Source organism: Dendropsophus ebraccatus, chromosome 6 (genome assembly GCF_027789765.1).
Source record: "Dendropsophus ebraccatus isolate aDenEbr1 chromosome 6, aDenEbr1.pat, whole genome shotgun sequence".
NCBI lineage: Eukaryota > Metazoa > Chordata > Amphibia > Anura > Hylidae > Dendropsophus > Dendropsophus ebraccatus.
The window spans coordinates 10,777,285-10,796,650 of NC_091459.1; the positions used below are offsets into that span (position 1 = coordinate 10,777,285).

The following is a 19,366-nucleotide window of genomic DNA, read 5'->3' on the forward strand; positions in this document are numbered from 1 at the left end:
TTTGGGGAACCGTTTTGTAAATATAGTTCCCTAGGGGTATCTTTTATTTCTTGGAGGGTGTTTTGCATATGCTCTTTATTATATCCTTTACTAGCAAATTGTTCTTGGAGTTGTAGTGCTTCATTAGTAAAGTCCTCGATAACTGTACAATTCCTCCGCAACCTAATAAATTGGCTTTTGGGAATATTAATAAGCCAATTGGGCAAATGGCAGCTTGCCATGTTAATGTAGCTATTACTATCCGTATCTTTTTGGTAGGTTCTAGTAAAAAAATTTTTATCCTTAATATAAATAGTAAGATCCAGAAAATGAACTTCTTTGGCACTGTATGTTGGGGTAAAATTCAGATAAAAATCATTTTTATTCAATTCTTTTAAAAACACCTTTAAAATTTCCTCCCCTCCTGTCCAAATAAATATGATATCGTCAATAAATCTATGCCACCGGGCCAGGTTCGCGACTCTAGTGCCATTGGGGAAAATGGTGCCCTCTTCCCATTGCCCCACGTACAAGTTGGAATAACTGGGCGCGAACCTGGTCCCCATAGCAGTTCCCCATTTCTGGCGATAAAAAGTTCCTTCATACATAAAAAAATTGGAGGGGGGGGGGGAATTTTGTGGAAGCCATGTCTAGGGCTGAGAGTCGCTACATTTTTTTTACTAAACACATTAATTCCAAAGGGCCTGAATGCCGATTCTGAGCTTTTTGCTTTTTTAGAATAGAATAAAATAAAATAGTGGTCTTGTAGGTTGAGCTTTGTAATATTCTCAAGTAACTGAGATATTTTTAATCTAATAAAGGTGAACAATATATAGCTACACAGTTGTGTAACTAAAAGAGCATAGCTACTATATGGGACAAAATTTATTGGACTCTAATGATATTGCACATTTTAGCTGATCTGCATATAGAGATATCGCACATTCTAGCTGATTTGCATACAGGGAAATTGCAAACTTTAGCTGATTTGCATGAAACACTGCAATGAAACCACATTATGAAGACAAAATAGAATCAGATAGAGGTGCCAACAAGGAATAAGGAATGAGGTTTTATTATCAAGAAAAGCAGATTGCAAAAAGGTGGACAAAGGAACTCTCAATGTGTAAGATGGAATGTGCCAAACCCATGAAGGATGGAGCCCCTCTCTGTAACCTCAACCCTGACAAAGGCAAACGCTTTACTTTCCTGAAACACGTTGGTTTTTGAGACTCTCTATTTATAGGGACATACAGCATGCAATTATATATAAAGAGACCTATTGTTGCACTTATAGTACTACAGTACATGTTTACTTGCGCTAGGCACTTTAGTATTTATTAAAACACAGTAATCACTGAACTCAAGGAGATCAGTGAAAAAATTCCAATGAAGTACTCAATCAAGAGTCTCCATTGATGCCCCCAAAAATTTAAATATGCAAAACAAGAGTCCGTGGAGCCTCGGTTGCGATAGCCAGATATCTCTAGCCTGTTGCCCCTGGGTGCCTTCTTGCAACGCTCCTGAACGATAATTAGTCTGTGTAAAAGGAAGTGTTGTACAACATATAAAGTTCTCTATGTCACTAGGAGCTAATTATAATGTCATGGAATTATCTCTGTATTTTGCTAAATTCCTCTTCTCTGAGCATGTGACTCATTGGGGGAGATTTATCAAAGGGTGTAAAATTTAGACTGGTGCAAACTACCCCGAGCAACCAATCACAGCTCAGCTTTAGGCAGTGCTGAAAGGAAAGCTGAGCTGTGATTCGTTGCTGTGCGCAGTTTGCACCAGTCTAAATTTTATACCCTTTGATAAATCTCCCCCATTGTGTAAAACAGTAAAAAAGTAAAAATTGGCAGCACATCTATGCCTTTGTTCACACTACAAGTTGCACGCTGCTTGTGGCTTTAGTACAGACAAAAAAAAAAATAATAGAAAGTGCAATTGCAACCTACAGGTGCAAGCGCTTACGGTATATACTCCCCCCAGTGTACACACGATAAAAACCTGCTTTGTAGATAATAAAAAATGAGGATCTTAGCAAACTATTTGATTATGCAGAGTGTACCATGTCACCACTTTAAGGTGTTCTTAAGTGTCCTGAGTACGACCATGTCTCTGAGGACACCTTAACATGGTGACATGGTACACTCTGTTTGATCAAATAAATTGTTCATTTTTTATGATCTACAGAGCAGTTTTTTATCATGTGTACACTATGGGGAATATATACGGTAAGCTCTTGCACCTGTGAGTTGCTGTTGCGCTTTCTGTTTTTTCATTATGTAAAACAGTCACCTTTTTCATCCTGTTTGTAGATGGGGGTCAGTGTTGTGGATTGCGCTGTTGCTGGACTTGGAGGATGCCCTTATGCCAATGGTGCAACAGGAAATGTGGCTACAGAAGATGTCTTATATATGCTAAATGGCCTTGGGATTCATACGGTAATATCCCCAGTATCCCCAGTACATTTTTATATACTTTTTTTGTTGTTGTTGTTGCCTTTATTAATTATGACATTAAAGGATATGTGTATCATCTGTAGTTAAAAATCCACCTTCATAAAATGTTGCATCACTTGTGTGTCTCACTGGTCCCAAGTTACAGAGCTGCAATTTTCTAGCATTTCTTCCTGTGTCAATACCTGCCTGAATCCTGACATGGTTATTACGGAATTTGTTATCTTTACACCAGGCTTTATTTAGTAACCTGTAAAGAATTCCTTCTTCCTTAAAGGGGTACTCTGGGCTGGGGGGCTTTCTTGCCTATGGCCGGGGAGGAGGTGCATGAGGGCAATGACGTCCCCTTACCTCCCCGGTTCCAGCGTTGTGTCCCGGATCGCGCCATTCCGGTCCGCGCTGCCCGGCCAGGAAGTTGCCGGGTAGCGTGGAGCCCTTTTAATTCAGTGTGTTACTGTGTTTACAAAAAGTGTGTTAATTTCCAGTAGATATCAAATGAAAGGGTAATATACAGGCGTTTAATGACAACATTTAGGTCTATACATAAGATCAGCACCAATAAAGTAAATTTATAATGTCAGTTAATTAAATATTTTGAAAAACTCCACATTTAAAGCAAATGTAAGCACTTTAGGTCACATAAACATAAAATCACAAGGAATATTGGCTCTGCTGGCCAAAGATGGGGGTGATCAAATGTAAGGAATGGAAATAATAGGATTGCACCTTTAAAATCTGCACTGTGATAGAGGAATGTAGTCAGGATAGTTAGAATTCGGAGACTGCCGACATAGTTTCTGAGATTCCGCATGGCTGGATACTTATTTTACACATAACGTAAGCAAACTTTCGGCTGTGGATCCATAGCATATCTGCCGCATAATCTATCATTTATTTCCATCTTAGGATAGATATACATTGACTCCCCTTCCCACATGAAGTCAGTGGTGTGAACAGACAGTATAATTTATGGCCACTGCATAAAACATGCCGCCCTTCAGAGATTCTACAAAGCTGCCGCCGTGAGCAATAAACTAATTTGGCCTCCTGACAGAAACATCCCTGAGTTTACCCCAGACATGTTTACATTCTGTTATTGTAATTCGGTTCAGGGAAGAAACAGAGTGCTGCACCTCACACCTATGACTGATACTAGTGCCGCTAAAATAAAAAACACATCAGAATTTTGTGTATGAATTGATCAAGCCATACTGCCCCATGTACCTCGTGCCGGTATCTGATACACATGGGTCCCTACACTAAGTCCACACCGTGCCAGTCAGTGGCCACCAACCCCGCAGGCACGCACAGCCAGGGAACGGGGGCCATGGGACGGCCCTGCGACCCCCATGCCACAGGACCAGACCCAAAAACACCACACCAGAGCCCGGCCAGCACCGCCGGCGGAGAAGGTCGCCCCCAAACAGCACAAGTCTGGATAAGGTATTACACTCACCATAGCTGCAGCAAACAGAATGGGAAAAAACAGGAGGGATTAAAACCATGTGCACTCAGGTGTCTCCTGCTAATTGCGGTCATGTGGGTCTCACCAGGAGGAGTGCAATACACGGAGAAAAGAGAGAAACAAAATGCGGTTCAGGGAAGAAACAGAGTGCTGCACCTCACACCTATGGCTGATACTAGTGCCGCTAAAATAAAAAACACATCAGAATTTTGTGTATGAATTGATCAAGCCATACTGCCCCATGTACCTCGTGCCGGTATCTGATACACATGGGTCCCTACACTAAGTCCACACCGTGCCAGTCAGTGGCCACCAACCCCGCAGGCACGCACAGCCAGGGAACGGGGGCCATGGGATGGCCCTGCGACCCCCATGCCACAGGACCAGACCCAAAAACACCACACCAGAGCCCGGCCAGCACCGCCGGCGTAGAAGGTCGCCCCCAAACAGCACAAGTCTGGATAAGGTATTACACTCACCATAGCTGCAGCAAACAGAATGGGAAAAAACAGGAGGGATTAAAACCATGTGCACTCAGGTGTCTCCTGCTAATTGCGGTCATGTGGGTCTCACCAGGAGGAGTGCAAAACACGGAGAAAAGAGAGAAACAAAATGCGGTTCAGGGAAGAAATAGAGTGCTGCACCTCACACCTATGGCTGATACTAGTGCCGCTAAAATAAAAAACACATCAGAATTTTGTGTATGAATCCTGACATGGTTATTACGGAATTTGTTATCTTTACACCAGGCTTTATTTAGTAACCTGTAAAGAATTCCTTCTTCCTTAAAGGTGCAAATGGGGGGACAGCGCTCATCCAAGGATATATATGGGGGAAATGAAGAGGAAAAGGACTTACCCGGTGTATGTGGGTGTGAGGAGGAATCCTCCCTATTCCCACTACACCAGTATCCAAGATCGCAGTTAATCACCAGTCTCTGTTAAAATGTAACATCCACAAGGAGGGCGCTCAGCATAACCCGAGAAGGGGAGACCACCTCGGTGTATATATGGGAAAAATAAAAAGCAAAAAATGCAGCGCTCAGAGATAGGGACTCATATATTGTAGGGAATAAACCGTAAGCACGGTGTGGAGCACTTACTTCACAGTGGGGGAAAGGCTGAAGTTATTCGAGCCAAACCCCCTCCAAGGCGCCTGTAAAAGGTAAAGGTCAGTGGAATCCACCTCGTAGGTTCCAAAGGTTCCGTTTATTATGGCAACGCGTTTCAGTGGGATAACACCCACCTTTATCAAGCCAACATATATTAAATAACAAGTGGTATTTATACTGTGTATCTACTCACATGTTCAGACGGTATGCGGTCACATCCCGCGCTAGACCGGAAATGACGTCATTCACTGGCGCCTCCGGTCCAGCCGGATGTGACGTTACGCAACTCTCAGAGCTCGGAGAGTATTGCGTTCCACTGATGCGTTCCACCTATACCGGAAGTAACTCCGGATAAGGTGGATGCGGTTCACATGCGTTCCACACAGTGGATTAACAGGTAGAAAAATTAACTATTTATATAATACATATGCTTATACTTATAATAACTAAACTATACTAACTATAGCTAAAAAACATATTGGATATATATACATTCAGAGAGTTTTTGTTATGTAGAAATATATACATAAATGAATATAAATATATATCAATAACTATCTATTATAAAATTCAAGAGTCATGATTAAGCTTTAAAAGTGCAAAATCTCCACACATTGGTTCCTAAAACATTATAACAACTATTAATAATCCATAAAAGTGGAATGTAAGTATATACATAAGTGCACATATACACATGCATGTACACACATATACACATACGCATGCACATACACACACACATGAACACACATCTGTGTACACACACACACATACACATATTCATATATGTACACATACAATAACACTTTCACATATATGAACATATAAACATATATACACAACCATACATACTTACACACATGTATGTGTATATAAATACACATACTCACACACACACACATATATATACATATTCACACACACACATACATATGCATATATAGGTGCTAGCTTTCATGATCACATATACATATGCACATACACACCTACGTACACTTACATTTTCACATCTATAAATAAATATACACATACATATATACATCCACACACATATGCATACACACACACACATACATACACATGCGTATATAAGTACTGATCTTTATAATGATAATAATGACAATAGTTCTATTGATATAAATATGTTAAATAAATATCTATGATTTTGTCAAAATAACCTATGTGTGTAGTGAGTGGATTAAAATACTTGTTCTAAAGACTCATTTAAGCCATGAGGATTGAGCGTATTGAGTCTGAAGATCCAAAACATTTCTTTATGACACAGATTTTTGTAGTCATCCTGTGGGATTCTCTCTATTGGGGTAATATGTAATAATTTAGAATCACTATTATGGTGTTCTAAAAAGTGTCGTGAAACACTGTGTAGTTGATAACCATGGTTTATATTAAACCTATGTTTATTGAGGCGTTGTCTTAGGGTGTTCTTTGTTCTACCTACATATCTGAGCGCGCAAGGGCACTCTAACATGTAGATCACAAAACTTGTCTCACATGTTAAACGTTGTTTTATAATAAAAGGATCTCTTTCATCCGTTATTTGTATTTCCTTCCTTTTATGTCTAATGTGAGAACAACATTTGCATCTAGAGCTGCCACATTTAAAACTCCCTGGTTCCATTAACCAACTATTAGTAATATCACTAGATCTACTTTTCTCCATCTTAGGGACAGAGGGGGCGAGGTGATTCTTTAATGTTTTATTTTTACGAAAAACACATTGTGGTTTTTCAAGGATTTGGTCTTTTAATATGGGGTCGTCCCTCAAAATCCCCCAATTATCACTCAATATTTGTTTTATGTCTTTGTGATGAGTGTTGTATTTGGTAATAAATAGAGTGTCTCTATTCGCATTGGTCCCTATTTTCTCTGGATCCAGTGGTAACAAGCAGGTCTCCTGACTAAAACTCAGAGCTTTGTTATAGGCCCCCCTAACTAGTGTTGGAGGGTACTTCTTTTCTATAAACCTATTTTGTAGTGTGGACATCTGTTCCTTGCATTTAATGGTGGAGCTACAGTTACGTCTAATTCTTTTCATTTGTCCAAAGGGGATATTATTTTTCCAGCTGTTTAGATGGCAGCTATTGTAATCTAAATAACTGTTGGCATCAACCTCTTTAAAGTGCGTGGCGGTTTGGATTAAATTATTTTCAATAAAAACAACCAAATCTAAAAATACTACCTCTTCTTTACTAATATGGCTGGTAAATTCTAATCCCCATTGGTTCTGATTCAAATTATATATAAAATCATGTAAACTATCCATTTCCCCTTCCCACACTAAAATGATGTCATCAATAAAACGTTTGTATAAAACAATGTTGGGATGGTCTATGTGTTTTTCAAAAGCGCCCATGTATAAGTTAGCAAAGCATGGGGCGAATTTAGTCCCCATGGCAGTCCCGCACTCTTGTATAAAAAACTTTTTGTCATATTTAAAATAATTATGTGTTAAAACAAACAAAATGGCTTCCAAAATAAACTCTCTTTGTTTGGGGGGCATAAGGGGATCCTCACTTAGGAATGTCTCAACCGCCTGGATGCCTTTTTGGTGGGGAATATTACTATATAGAGAGGTTACATCAAGTGTGGCCCAAATATAGTTACTTTTCCAAGTGAAGTTTTTTAAAATAGTAAGTAGGTGGGTAGTGTCCTTAAGATACGCAGGTAGCGATAGGACAAATCTCTGTAGTTGACGATCAATATATTCTGATAAATTTCCTGTCACAGAGTCCATACTAGCGATGATGGGCCTGCCAGGTGGTTTCTCTCTACATTTATGAACCTTAGGTAAAAAATAAAAATAAGGGATAGTGGGGTTAGGTGTATAAATATAGTCTTTTTCACGTTTGAGAATACAGTGGGCATCATGGGCCTTGTTGAGAAGTTCAACTAATTCATTGTTAAACCGCTTGGTGGGATCAAAATCTATGTGTCTATAGTATTTGGTATCGGACAAAATCCGAATAGCTTCAGCATTATAATAAGTATAGTCCATAATGACCACCCCTCCCCCTTTATCTGCATTTTTAATTACTAAATCTTGGTTCCGTGAAAGGTTAAAAAGTGCATCTGTTTGAAGTTTGTTTAGATTTCTAGCATGTCTATATTTTTCCTTATTCATACGTTTAAAATCCCTCATTGTTCTGTTTTAAACAGAACAATGAGGGATTTTAAACGTATGAATAAGGAAAAATATAGACATGCTAGAAATCTAAACAAACTTCAAACAGATGCACTTTTTAACCTTTCACGGAACCAAGATTTAGTAATTAAAAATGCAGATAAAGGGGGAGGGGTGGTCATTATGGACTATACTTATTATAATGCTGAAGCTATTCGGATTTTGTCCGATACCAAATACTATAGACACATAGATTTTGATCCCACCAAGCGGTTTAACAATGAATTAGTTGAACTTCTCAACAAGGCCCATGATGCCCACTGTATTCTCAAACGTGAAAAAGACTATATTTATACACCTAACCCCACTATCCCTTATTTTTATTTTTTACCTAAGGTTCATAAATGTAGAGAGAAACCACCTGGCAGGCCCATCATCGCTAGTATGGACTCTGTGACAGGAAATTTATCAGAATATATTGATCGTCAACTACAGAGATTTGTCCTATCGCTACCTGCGTATCTTAAGGACACTACCCACCTACTTACTATTTTAAAAAACTTCACTTGGAAAAGTAACTATATTTGGGCCACACTTGATGTAACCTCTCTATATAGTAATATTCCCCACCAAAAAGGCATCCAGGCGGTTGAGACATTCCTAAGTGAGGATCCCCTTATGCCCCCCAAACAAAGAGAGTTTATTTTGGAAGCCATTTTGTTTGTTTTAACACATAATTATTTTAAATATGACAAAAAGTTTTTTATACAAGAGTGCGGGACTGCCATGGGGACTAAATTCGCCCCATGCTTTGCTAACTTATACATGGGCGCTTTTGAAAAACACATAGACCATCCCAACATTGTTTTATACAAACGTTTTATTGATGACATCATTTTAGTGTGGGAAGGGGAAATGGATAGTTTACATGATTTTATATATAATTTGAATCAGAACCAATGGGGATTAGAATTTACCAGCCATATTAGTAAAGAAGAGGTAGTATTTTTAGATTTGGTTGTTTTTATTGAAAATAATTTAATCCAAACCGCCACGCACTTTAAAGAGGTTGATGCCAACAGTTATTTAGATTACAATAGCTGCCATCTAAACAGCTGGAAAAATAATATCCCCTTTGGACAAATGAAAAGAATTAGACGTAACTGTAGCTCCACCATTAAATGCAAGGAACAGATGTCCACACTACAAAATAGGTTTATAGAAAAGAAGTACCCTCCAACACTAGTTAGGGGGGCCTATAACAAAGCTCTGAGTTTTAGTCAGGAGACCTGCTTGTTACCACTGGATCCAGAGAAAATAGGGACCAATGCGAATAGAGACACTCTATTTATTACCAAATACAACACTCATCACAAAGACATAAAACAAATATTGAGTGATAATTGGGGGATTTTGAGGGACGACCCCATATTAAAAGACCAAATCCTTGAAAAACCACAATGTGTTTTTCGTAAAAATAAAACATTAAAGAATCACCTCGCCCCCTCTGTCCCTAAGATGGAGAAAAGTAGATCTAGTGATATTACTAATAGTTGGTTAATGGAACCAGGGAGTTTTAAATGTGGCAGCTCTAGATGCAAATGTTGTTCTCACATTAGACATAAAAGGAAGGAAATACAAATAACGGATGAAAGAGATCCTTTTATTATAAAACAACGTTTAACATGTGAGACAAGTTTTGTGATCTACATGTTAGAGTGCCCTTGCGCGCTCAGATATGTAGGTAGAACAAAGAACACCCTAAGACAACGCCTCAATAAACATAGGTTTAATATAAACCATGGTTATCAACTACACAGTGTTTCACGACACTTTTTAGAACACCATAATAGTGATTCTAAATTATTACATATTACCCCAATAGAGAGAATCCCACAGGATGACTACAAAAATCTGTGTCATAAAGAAATGTTTTGGATCTTCAGACTCAATACGCTCAATCCTCATGGCTTAAATGAGTCTTTAGAACAAGTATTTTAATCCACTCACTACACACATAGGTTATTTTGACAAAATCATAGATATTTATTTAACATATTTATATCAATAGAACTATTGTCATTATTATCATTATAAAGATCAGTACTTATATACGCATGTGTATGTATGTGTGTGTGTGTATGCATATGTGTGTGGATGTATATATGTATGTGTATATTTATTTATAGATGTGAAAATGTAAGTGTACGTAGGTGTGTATGTGCATATGTATATGTGATCATGAAAGCTAGCACCTATATATGCATATGTATGTGTGTGTGTGAATATGTATATATATGTGTGTGTGTGTGAGTATGTGTATTTATATACACATACATGTGTGTAAGTATGTATGGTTGTGTATATATGTTTATATGTTCATATATGTGAAAGTGTTATTGTATGTGTACATATATGAATATGTGTATGTGTGTGTGTGTACACAGATGTGTGTTCATGTGTGTGTGTATGTGCATGCGTATGTGTATATGTGTGTACATGCATGTGTATATGTGCACTTATGTATATACTTACATTCCACTTTTATGGATTATTAATAGTTGTTATAATGTTTTAGGAACCAATGTGTGGAGATTTTGCACTTTTAAAGCTTAATCATGACTCTTGAATTTTATAATAGATAGTTATTGATATATATTTATATTCATTTATGTATATATTTCTACATAACAAAAACTCTCTGAATGTATATATATCCAATATGTTTTTTAGCTATAGTTAGTATAGTTTAGTTATTATAAGTATAAGCATATGTATTATATAAATAGTTAATTTTTCTACCTGTTAATCCACTGTGTGGAACGCATGTGAACCGCATCCACCTTATCCGGAGTTACTTCCGGTATAGGTGGAACGCATCAGTGGAACGCAATACTCTCCGAGCTCTGAGAGTTGCGTAACGTCACATCCGGCTGGACCGGAGGCGCCAGTGAATGACGTCATTTCCGGTCTAGCGCGGGATGTGACCGCATACCGTCTGAACATGTGAGTAGATACACAGTATAAATACCACTTGTTATTTAATATATGTTGGCTTGATAAAGGTGGGTGTTATCCCACTGAAACGCGTTGCCATAATAAACGGAACCTTTGGAACCTACGAGGTGGATTCCACTGACCTTTACCTTTTACAGGCGCCTTGGAGGGGGTTTGGCTCGAATAACTTCAGCCTTTCCCCCACTGTGAAGTAAGTGCTCCACACCGTGCTTACGGTTTATTCCCTACAATATATGAGTCCCTATCTCTGAGCGCTGCATTTTTTGCTTTTTATTCTTCCTTAAAGGGGTACTCTGGGCTGGGGGGCTTTCTTGCCTATGGCCGGGGAGGAGGTGCATGAGGGCAATGACGTCCCCTTACCTCCCCGGTTCCAGCGTTGTGTCCCGGATCGCGCCATTCCGGTCCGCGCTGCCCGGCCAGGAAGTTGCCGGGTAGCGTGGAGCCCTTTTAATTCAGTGTGTTACTGTGTTTACAAAAAGTGTGTTAATTTCCAGTAGATATCAAATGAAAGGGTAATATACAGGCGTTTAATGACAACATTTAGGTCTATACATAAGATCAGCACCAATAAAGTAAATTTATAATGTCAGTTAATTAAATATTTTGAAAAACTCCACATTTAAAGCAAATGTAAGCACTTTAGGTCACATAAACATAAAATCACAAGGAATATTGGCTCTGCTGGCCAAAGATGGGGGTGATCAAATGTAAGGAATGGAAATAATAGGATTGCACCTTTAAAATCTGCACTGTGATAGAGGAATGTAGTCAGGATAGTTAGAATTCGGAGACTGCCGACATAGTTTCTGAGATTCCGCATGGCTGGATACTTATTTTACACATAACGTAAGCAAACTTTCGGCTGTGGATCCATAGCATATCTGCCGCATAATCTATCATTTATTTCCATCTTAGGATAGATATACATTGACTCCCCTTCCCACATGAAGTCAGTGGTGTGAACAGACAGTATAATTTATGGCCACTGCATAAAACATGCCGCCCTTCAGAGATTCTACAAAGCTGCCGCCGTGAGCAATAAACTAATTTGGCCTCCTGACAGAAACGTCCCTGAGTTTACCCCAGACATGTTTACATTCTGTTATTGTAAATTTGCTTAGGGCCCTATTACACCAACAGATTATCTGACAGATTTCCGAAGCCACAGCCAGGAATAGATATGAAAAGAGGAGAAATCTCAGTCTTTCCTTTATTACCTGTTCTCTGTTTATAGTCTGTTCCTGGCTTCGGTTACAAAAAAAAAAAATCAGATAATCTGTTGGTGTAATATGGCCCTTACCACATCTGCTGGAAGTCTGTTCCAAGTATCTACTACTCTTTGAGTTACGCTGGGTTCACACTGTGTTTTTTGCAGTCCATTTTTCCTTTGTTTTCTTTTAAGCATACAGAAAAATGTTTTTGTGTACACTAAAAAAAGGACGCGTTTTGATCTGTTTTCATCTTTTTTTATAATGGAAATCTATGAAAAGAGGATCTAAATGAATGCACATAAAAACATCTGTTTTTTCATCCGTTTTGCAAAAAAAGAATGAAAAAAGACTGCAAAAAATGCAGCGTGAACCTACCCTAATGAATATTTTATATTGCTTCTGATCCTTCCCCAAATAACTTTGTCCCCATGTTTTGTGTCCAGTTTTTTTATCTATGGCTAAACGGATCAAAACAGATGCACACAAATACATAGGTTTTTGATCCATTTTGCAAAAATGCCCACATGTCCTCATCTTTTGTGTTCAGGTTTTTTTTTTCTTCTCTTTTAATTCACTTCTCTCCTGAAAATATGGCTGTACATTTAAGGTAAAAATTAAAAGGCTACTCCGGGCTGGGGAGCTTTTTTGCCTGTGGTCGGGGAGGAGGTGGATGAGGGCAATGACGTTCCCTTACCTCCCCGGTTCCATCGCTGTGTCCCGAATCATGCCGCTCCGGGCTGCCTGGCCATTTCATGTTCTCTGACGCGGGCTTGAGACGTGACATTTCAATTCCGCTCAGCCAGTCAGTGGCAGAGGCCGGATCCTGCCTCTGCCACTGACTGGCTGAGCAGATTTAAAACGTCACATCTCAAGCTCCTGTAGAGATCAGGAAGCGGCCAGGCAGCACGGACTGGGAACGGTGCGATCCGGGACATGGAGCTGGAATCGGGGAGGTAAGGGAACGTCATTGCCCTCATCCACCTCCCCCCCCCCCCGGCCATAGGCAAAAAAGCCCCCCAGTCCGGAGTACCCCCTTTTTTAAACTATTGTAGCGAATAGGAAATGTCCAGTAGTGCACACACTGTATAGAATAACGTCTGTAACTCATTACGACCATCCAAAAAATTAACATGCTCATTATTTACCACCAGCTTTTGCAAATTACGTCCATTTTTTTACATTTAGTCACACATAACATAGGGTGGCACTGACCACACTTCATTGTCATAAAGCATCCCCTTTTATTATACTCACAAACATTTTCTTGGAGTAAAAGTGCTGAACACAGTAATTTGAATAGTATAGTTTTGTGTAATTGTCCACATCCTAAGGTAGTGATTCACAATCTAAATTGTAAATGTTTGTGGAGTGGGGGGGGGGGGGGCATGCAAACACATAAAAGGGCACATTTATCAAAAGAGAAGTCCGGCAATTGCTAAAATCCTGCAGCCAGAAAGAGGAGGGGGAAAATTCATTGCAAGTAGGCACCTACCTCTCCTCGTGCCTGCGTTAAGTGGCAAGAGTGGACGTGGGAACCCCGCCTGAAGTAGTTTACCCCCGAGTTGTGATGGCGTCACTGTCACTTACTGGCTGGAAATCCTGGAGATCCCAGAGCCCATTGGGGGTTGGGGGGGGTGGAGGAGAGGAGAAGTAGGTGTGGTGGTACAGCTAGTAGATATTTACCTGTCAACTCAGCCAGAGATACTAGTGTTGTGACGCCAGTGCTTGTCCAGCACACAGGTGTGATGTTGGTACCTGCTTGGTTTGTGTGGCTAGCTGTATTCCCAAATGGTCGGTATTCTCCTTGGTCATGCTGTTCCCTTGGCCTCTTATGACAGCAGTCCTGAGTGGCAACTGACTCACCCGGACTATCAGTACCACCATCCACTGTAAAGAGAGAAATAACACAAGGTGTACGGTGCTGTGTGTGGGTGCTGGTACGTATAGAATCGGACAGAGTCCCAGTGATGTAAAAAATAGAACTTCTTTACTATAAAATTCTTCAATAATATAATACACTATAGATAAATCTTGGACACAGCCTTTAGTGCTTGAACTTGTTGTACTTAAGGAGGTGCTTGAAAAGTAAAATAAAAGAGGTAGTTGTAGCGGTGCTTAAAGAGTAGAGGAGAGAAGAGGAGTTTGTCAGAGGAGCCCCAACCCAATGTAGCAATATACTTTGATGGAACTTGTAGATATACTTTATAGTGAGAAGTTTACTTGTAGTTGTGTTTAGACTTTGGTCTGACCACCTTCTGCCCTACAGTTTCAAGCTACCCATCCTGTCAGGGTACTATAAGCCCCAGCCGTGGTTATCTGGACGCAGTTAAGTGTCCGGGGGTGTCCCAGTTACCTGCACTGTGAGATAGGATACGTAGACCTTCTTTACAGTAACTTTGTCCTATCCAGACTAGCTCTTCTTGTTTTCAGAATACTGCTCTGCTCTTTGTAGGCGTTTTCTCGGTGTGGGTTAGGGTGTTCCTTGATTCCTCTCCCTTCTAAAGTGCTTAGCACTGCATACTGAACGTAGTGGTAGTAGACAAAGAACTGGCTGTCTCTAGCTGCATCTATACGCTCGAGTGTCTAGACTAGACTGCACTGGTTGTCCCTGACAGTGGTCCTGGCATAAGCCAGGCCCTGGCTTAACTACTGCAGAAACAACAGTTTTTTTTGTTTTCCCTTTCTGAGAGTCTGGTAAGAACTAACTATGGACTCCCTCCACCATGTAACTCCTCCTAAAGGGTCTTTGTATGGCTACCTGTGAGTGGTGGGCATGAGTGTGTGCAAAAAAAGGGAGAAAAGAGATAGGTTAGAAGTAGAGAGCACCTCCTATTGGTCAATAATAACACATGGTACAATAGAAAACTTATCCCCAATACTGACTTCAGCTGTGCAATACATAGACATATAAAATACTGACACCTAGTGGTGAAACTTCAGAATACTTCATCACCACTTTTAACCTGAAAGAAGAAGCTTTTTGAGAGGTGCAAAGGAGAGATAAAAACACCCGGGGTGGGACACCACAGTACGTTTCTACTTGCAATCAATTTCCCCCCTCCCCGTACAGACTGCAGTATTTTAGCAATCATCGGACTTCTCCTTTAAGAAAAAAATTGACATGTCACAGGGACATTCAAAGTTTTAATCAGGAGTATGAGCTGAGAGGAGCAGGTGGTAGTGTCTCTTGGTTGCAGAGAATTGCATCCAGTATTATCATTATAAGTTTATGGAGCTGCTTGATGAATATCATGGAATGTGGGGAAGTTTTCCTGATTGGTAGGATTCTTAAAAACTTTTGTCCCTTAAAAACATGTCCCTATGGCATACCTTATTTCCAGCCATGTAATTGGGAAGAGGATGGTTTGAACCACAATGGATGGGTAATATCTCAGGTGTCAAAATCAAATGTGAATCAAAATAATAATAATAATAATAATAATAATAATAATAATAATAATAATAATAATTATTATTATTATTATTATTATTATTATTATTATTATTAGTAGTAGTAGTAGTAGTAATATTATTATTATTATTATTATTATCATCATCAGCAACAACTTTTCTAGAAAAGTATACTGTGATGTGAAGCCACAGAAGGCATTGGATTTATTTTTTACCTTATTCTCCTAGTGTTGTTTATTTAGTGACTATAATTTCAGGCAGTCAGCCATAAAATGTATATGTCAAAGTGGATTGTTCCAGAACACTCTGCAATTTATGTTCCGGACAATTCAGATGGTTTAACATCTCAAAATGCCTTGTTCATGCCAGATTATATGTGTTATCTAAGTGCATCTGTACTATATAAGACCTGCATCCCAGGGTATATCGGATGGTTCTCACTGACAGTAATACATAGCCATTCTGTTGAACACTCATCTGACCAATTTATTTATTTGCTTTGCCATTGTAACTGTAGCTTTCTCTAAAGCTGTTAATGTGTAAAAAGCAAATATTGCCCACATGTCTTCTCCACCATTCCATATGGTCCCGGGTCATAACACAAATATTATGATCTGCTGGTCACAACATACCTCCTGCAGTGGTGAAGGAGAAGCCGTTTTATGTCTATGGCAAAGGCAAATGTTCTCAGTTGTTTAGCACAACCAATAACTTTCTTGTATCTTTGTGCTTTTTCAGATGGAGAACTTTCTATATTTGTGTGTACGTTTAACTTGTGAATGATTCTATCCATATAGTGGGGGACATTCATCAATTTTTCGCTCCTGGCCTATGCCACGGAGAAGGCGCAGTCAATGATACATACCCCTCATAGTGTTGCATCTTAAACTGACACTGTCACACCCTGTATAAAGACTTCTCAACACAGGTGTAAAGCCTAAATTCTCAGGTTTTCATACCCTACTTTATAATAGTTTTTTTGGTGTTTGGTCAAAAATGCTTTTATCATTGGTGGATTTTGCCACAACGCTGATCCACAAACGTCCACTGCTGTCCAGGGCAAAAGTTTACATAATTTAAAATGTAAAATTTGTAATTTTCTAATTTTTAGCACTGTCAAAACAGTACTCTGTAATAGCCTCATTATTGTAGCTACAATGGTTTGGCTGTTTTATTAAGATTCGTTTGCATGAGATTTGCAAATATTTTTGAATTCGACCAAATATTCGTGAATCTCGTGAACCCAATTTTTGATTGATTCGCTCATCTCTATCTGTAACTCATAATAAACGAGACACAAGTCATGAAAGATTTTGGTTTTTGTTGCAGTTTACACCATATTTCTAGTAAATCTCTAATAGTAAATCAGCCCCAAGCCATACACTTTAAGGCTATGTTCACACTACGTATATGTCTGGCCGCATATTTTCGCAGCCGGACATATACGTGTTAAACTCCGGCCGGGGATTTACGTAAGTTGCGGCCGGCTTCGTACGGACCGCAAACTTATGCCCGCAGTCTACTTATGCTTCCCGAGCGCCCTACGTAGCGATCTGACAGCGGTCTTTTACTTGGAAATCTTCGGCTAGCCCCGGACACCCCACAGAACCTTTTGGATCGGCAAAGAAAAGTGGAAAAATTAAAAAATCATCACTCCGTACGGGACCGCATGTTACACTACGGGCGTAAGTTACGGCATTTTCGTCCTCAAACAATGGTCTGGTTCATTTTTTACGGTGCCGCATACGATCAGGGCGTAAGTTCAGACGTAGTGTGAACTGTGCAGCCGTACATTGTATACTTTCCATTGTACGCAAACTACGTAAATCCCCGGCCGCTTATTCACGGAACGCGCTACGTCCGGAGACTTACGTAGTGTGAACATAGCCTAAGTCATGAAGTCCTTTGTTTGTTTTTTTTGTTTTGTTTTGTTCTACATTTTTAACAGAAAGTGAATTGTCATGTAACTTATGATAACAGCTAAATTGAACTCAAAGTCTGCTAAATCTTTTTATGAAACTGACTTGTGTACTGTATGTAGTAGATTTTTACTAAACAGTCTTTTTTTTCCCCAGGGGGTTGATCTTAACAAAGTGATAGAAGCTGGCCATTTTATTTGCTCTGCATTAAAGAAAACAACAAATTCAAAAGTTTCTTTAGCAGCATTTCCGCTGTGAACATTTTACTGTGCCTGCATAATGATTATATCATCGGAGGGCTATGTTCCCACTACGTTTTTTTCAGCTCCATTTAAAATGACGTCCGTCATTTTGAGTCTAAAATAATGGATGTTCTTTAGCTGTCTGGCCTTCATACTGCATAGATCCATGAGATCTGGGCTCTATTGCTTTCGGCTGCTGCAGCCGAAAGCAATAGAATACCGAGCTAGGATCAGCACCATTACGGCGCAGACCCCGGCCTGGGACACATGCAGGGATCGCCCCTCCGCCATCGCGCCACGGGGGTGGGGGGGCGATCCCCCCACTAGACCACCAGGGTAAGGGCACAGTAAGTACTTAGATGCAGATGTCAACTTTGACAGCTGCATCTAAGTACTTAATTAGTGGGCACGGCGACTGGACCGTGCCTGCTAATAGCCGCAGTCCTGGGCTGCATGTAGTACCCGGGATCGCAGTAGTTCAGAAGGGGGTCGCCCCGCGACCCCCCTCTGAACTCCCAGAGCTGCACCAGGATGTTCAGTAACGTTCTGGTGCAGCTATGGGTTAATTGAAAAGACAATTGAATTTAATATAAAAACAGAGAAAGAATGATGACAAAAGAAAAACATTGTGTGTGAACAACTAATGAAAAATGTCCATTTTTTGCAAAAGACGTCCAAAAATAATGATCATGTTCATTATTTTGACGTCCGTGGTGAAAACATCCATTATTCAATGCATTGTGTACATTGGACGCCCGTCTTGCCATTGACTTCAATGCATTGCCATTGCAGTTAGTTAAATCGCGGCAAAAATGGACGTTTTTTTAAATATGAAAATCAGCCGCCTTTTCAATATTTTTGACGTTGTGTGAACATAGCCGAAGTCGACTATTATGTTAAATTCCATGAATTAAATAAAAACTATTTTAATTCTATTTTTTCTAAGCAAAAATAGGAAATCATAGTTAGAAAATTATTATTATTATTATTATTATTATTATTATTATTATTATTAATATTATTATTATTATTATTATTAATATTATTAGAGATGAGCGAACCTTGAGCATGCTCGAGTCGATCCGAACCCGAACTTTCGGGATTTGATTAGCTGTGGCTGCTAAAGTTGGATAAAGCCCTAAGGCTATGTGGAAATCATGGATATAGTCATTGGCTGTATCCATGTTTTCCAGACAACCTTAGAGCTTTATCCAAGTTCAGCAGCCACCGCTAATCAAATGCCGAATGCTCGGGTTCGAGTCGATCCGAACCCGAACCCGGTTCGCTCACCTCTAATTAATGTTATTATCAGCAATAACAGCCTTTTCCAACCAACTTCAATATTGTTATACAGTATGTATGCATGTGTATATAATGTAATTTTTTGGACTGCAGCTTTGGTGAAT

General features: G+C 39.5%; 1 protein-coding gene across 1 annotated transcript in view; it reads left to right on the forward strand.

Moving 5' to 3' along the window:
- HMGCLL1 (3-hydroxy-3-methylglutaryl-CoA lyase like 1) overlaps nt 1–18,098 on the forward strand; it is a 47,270-nt gene extending 29,172 nt beyond the window's left edge. Inside the window, exons 9-10 of the mRNA XM_069973417.1 lie at nt 2,301–2,426; nt 17,875–18,098. Of these exons, the coding sequence (XP_069829518.1) occupies nt 2,301–2,426; nt 17,875–17,976 (228 nt within the window). The 3' untranslated portion in view covers nt 17,977–18,098. The remainder of the gene's footprint in view (nt 1–2,300; nt 2,427–17,874) is intronic.
- Nucleotides 18,099–19,366: the final 1,268 nt, after the last annotated feature.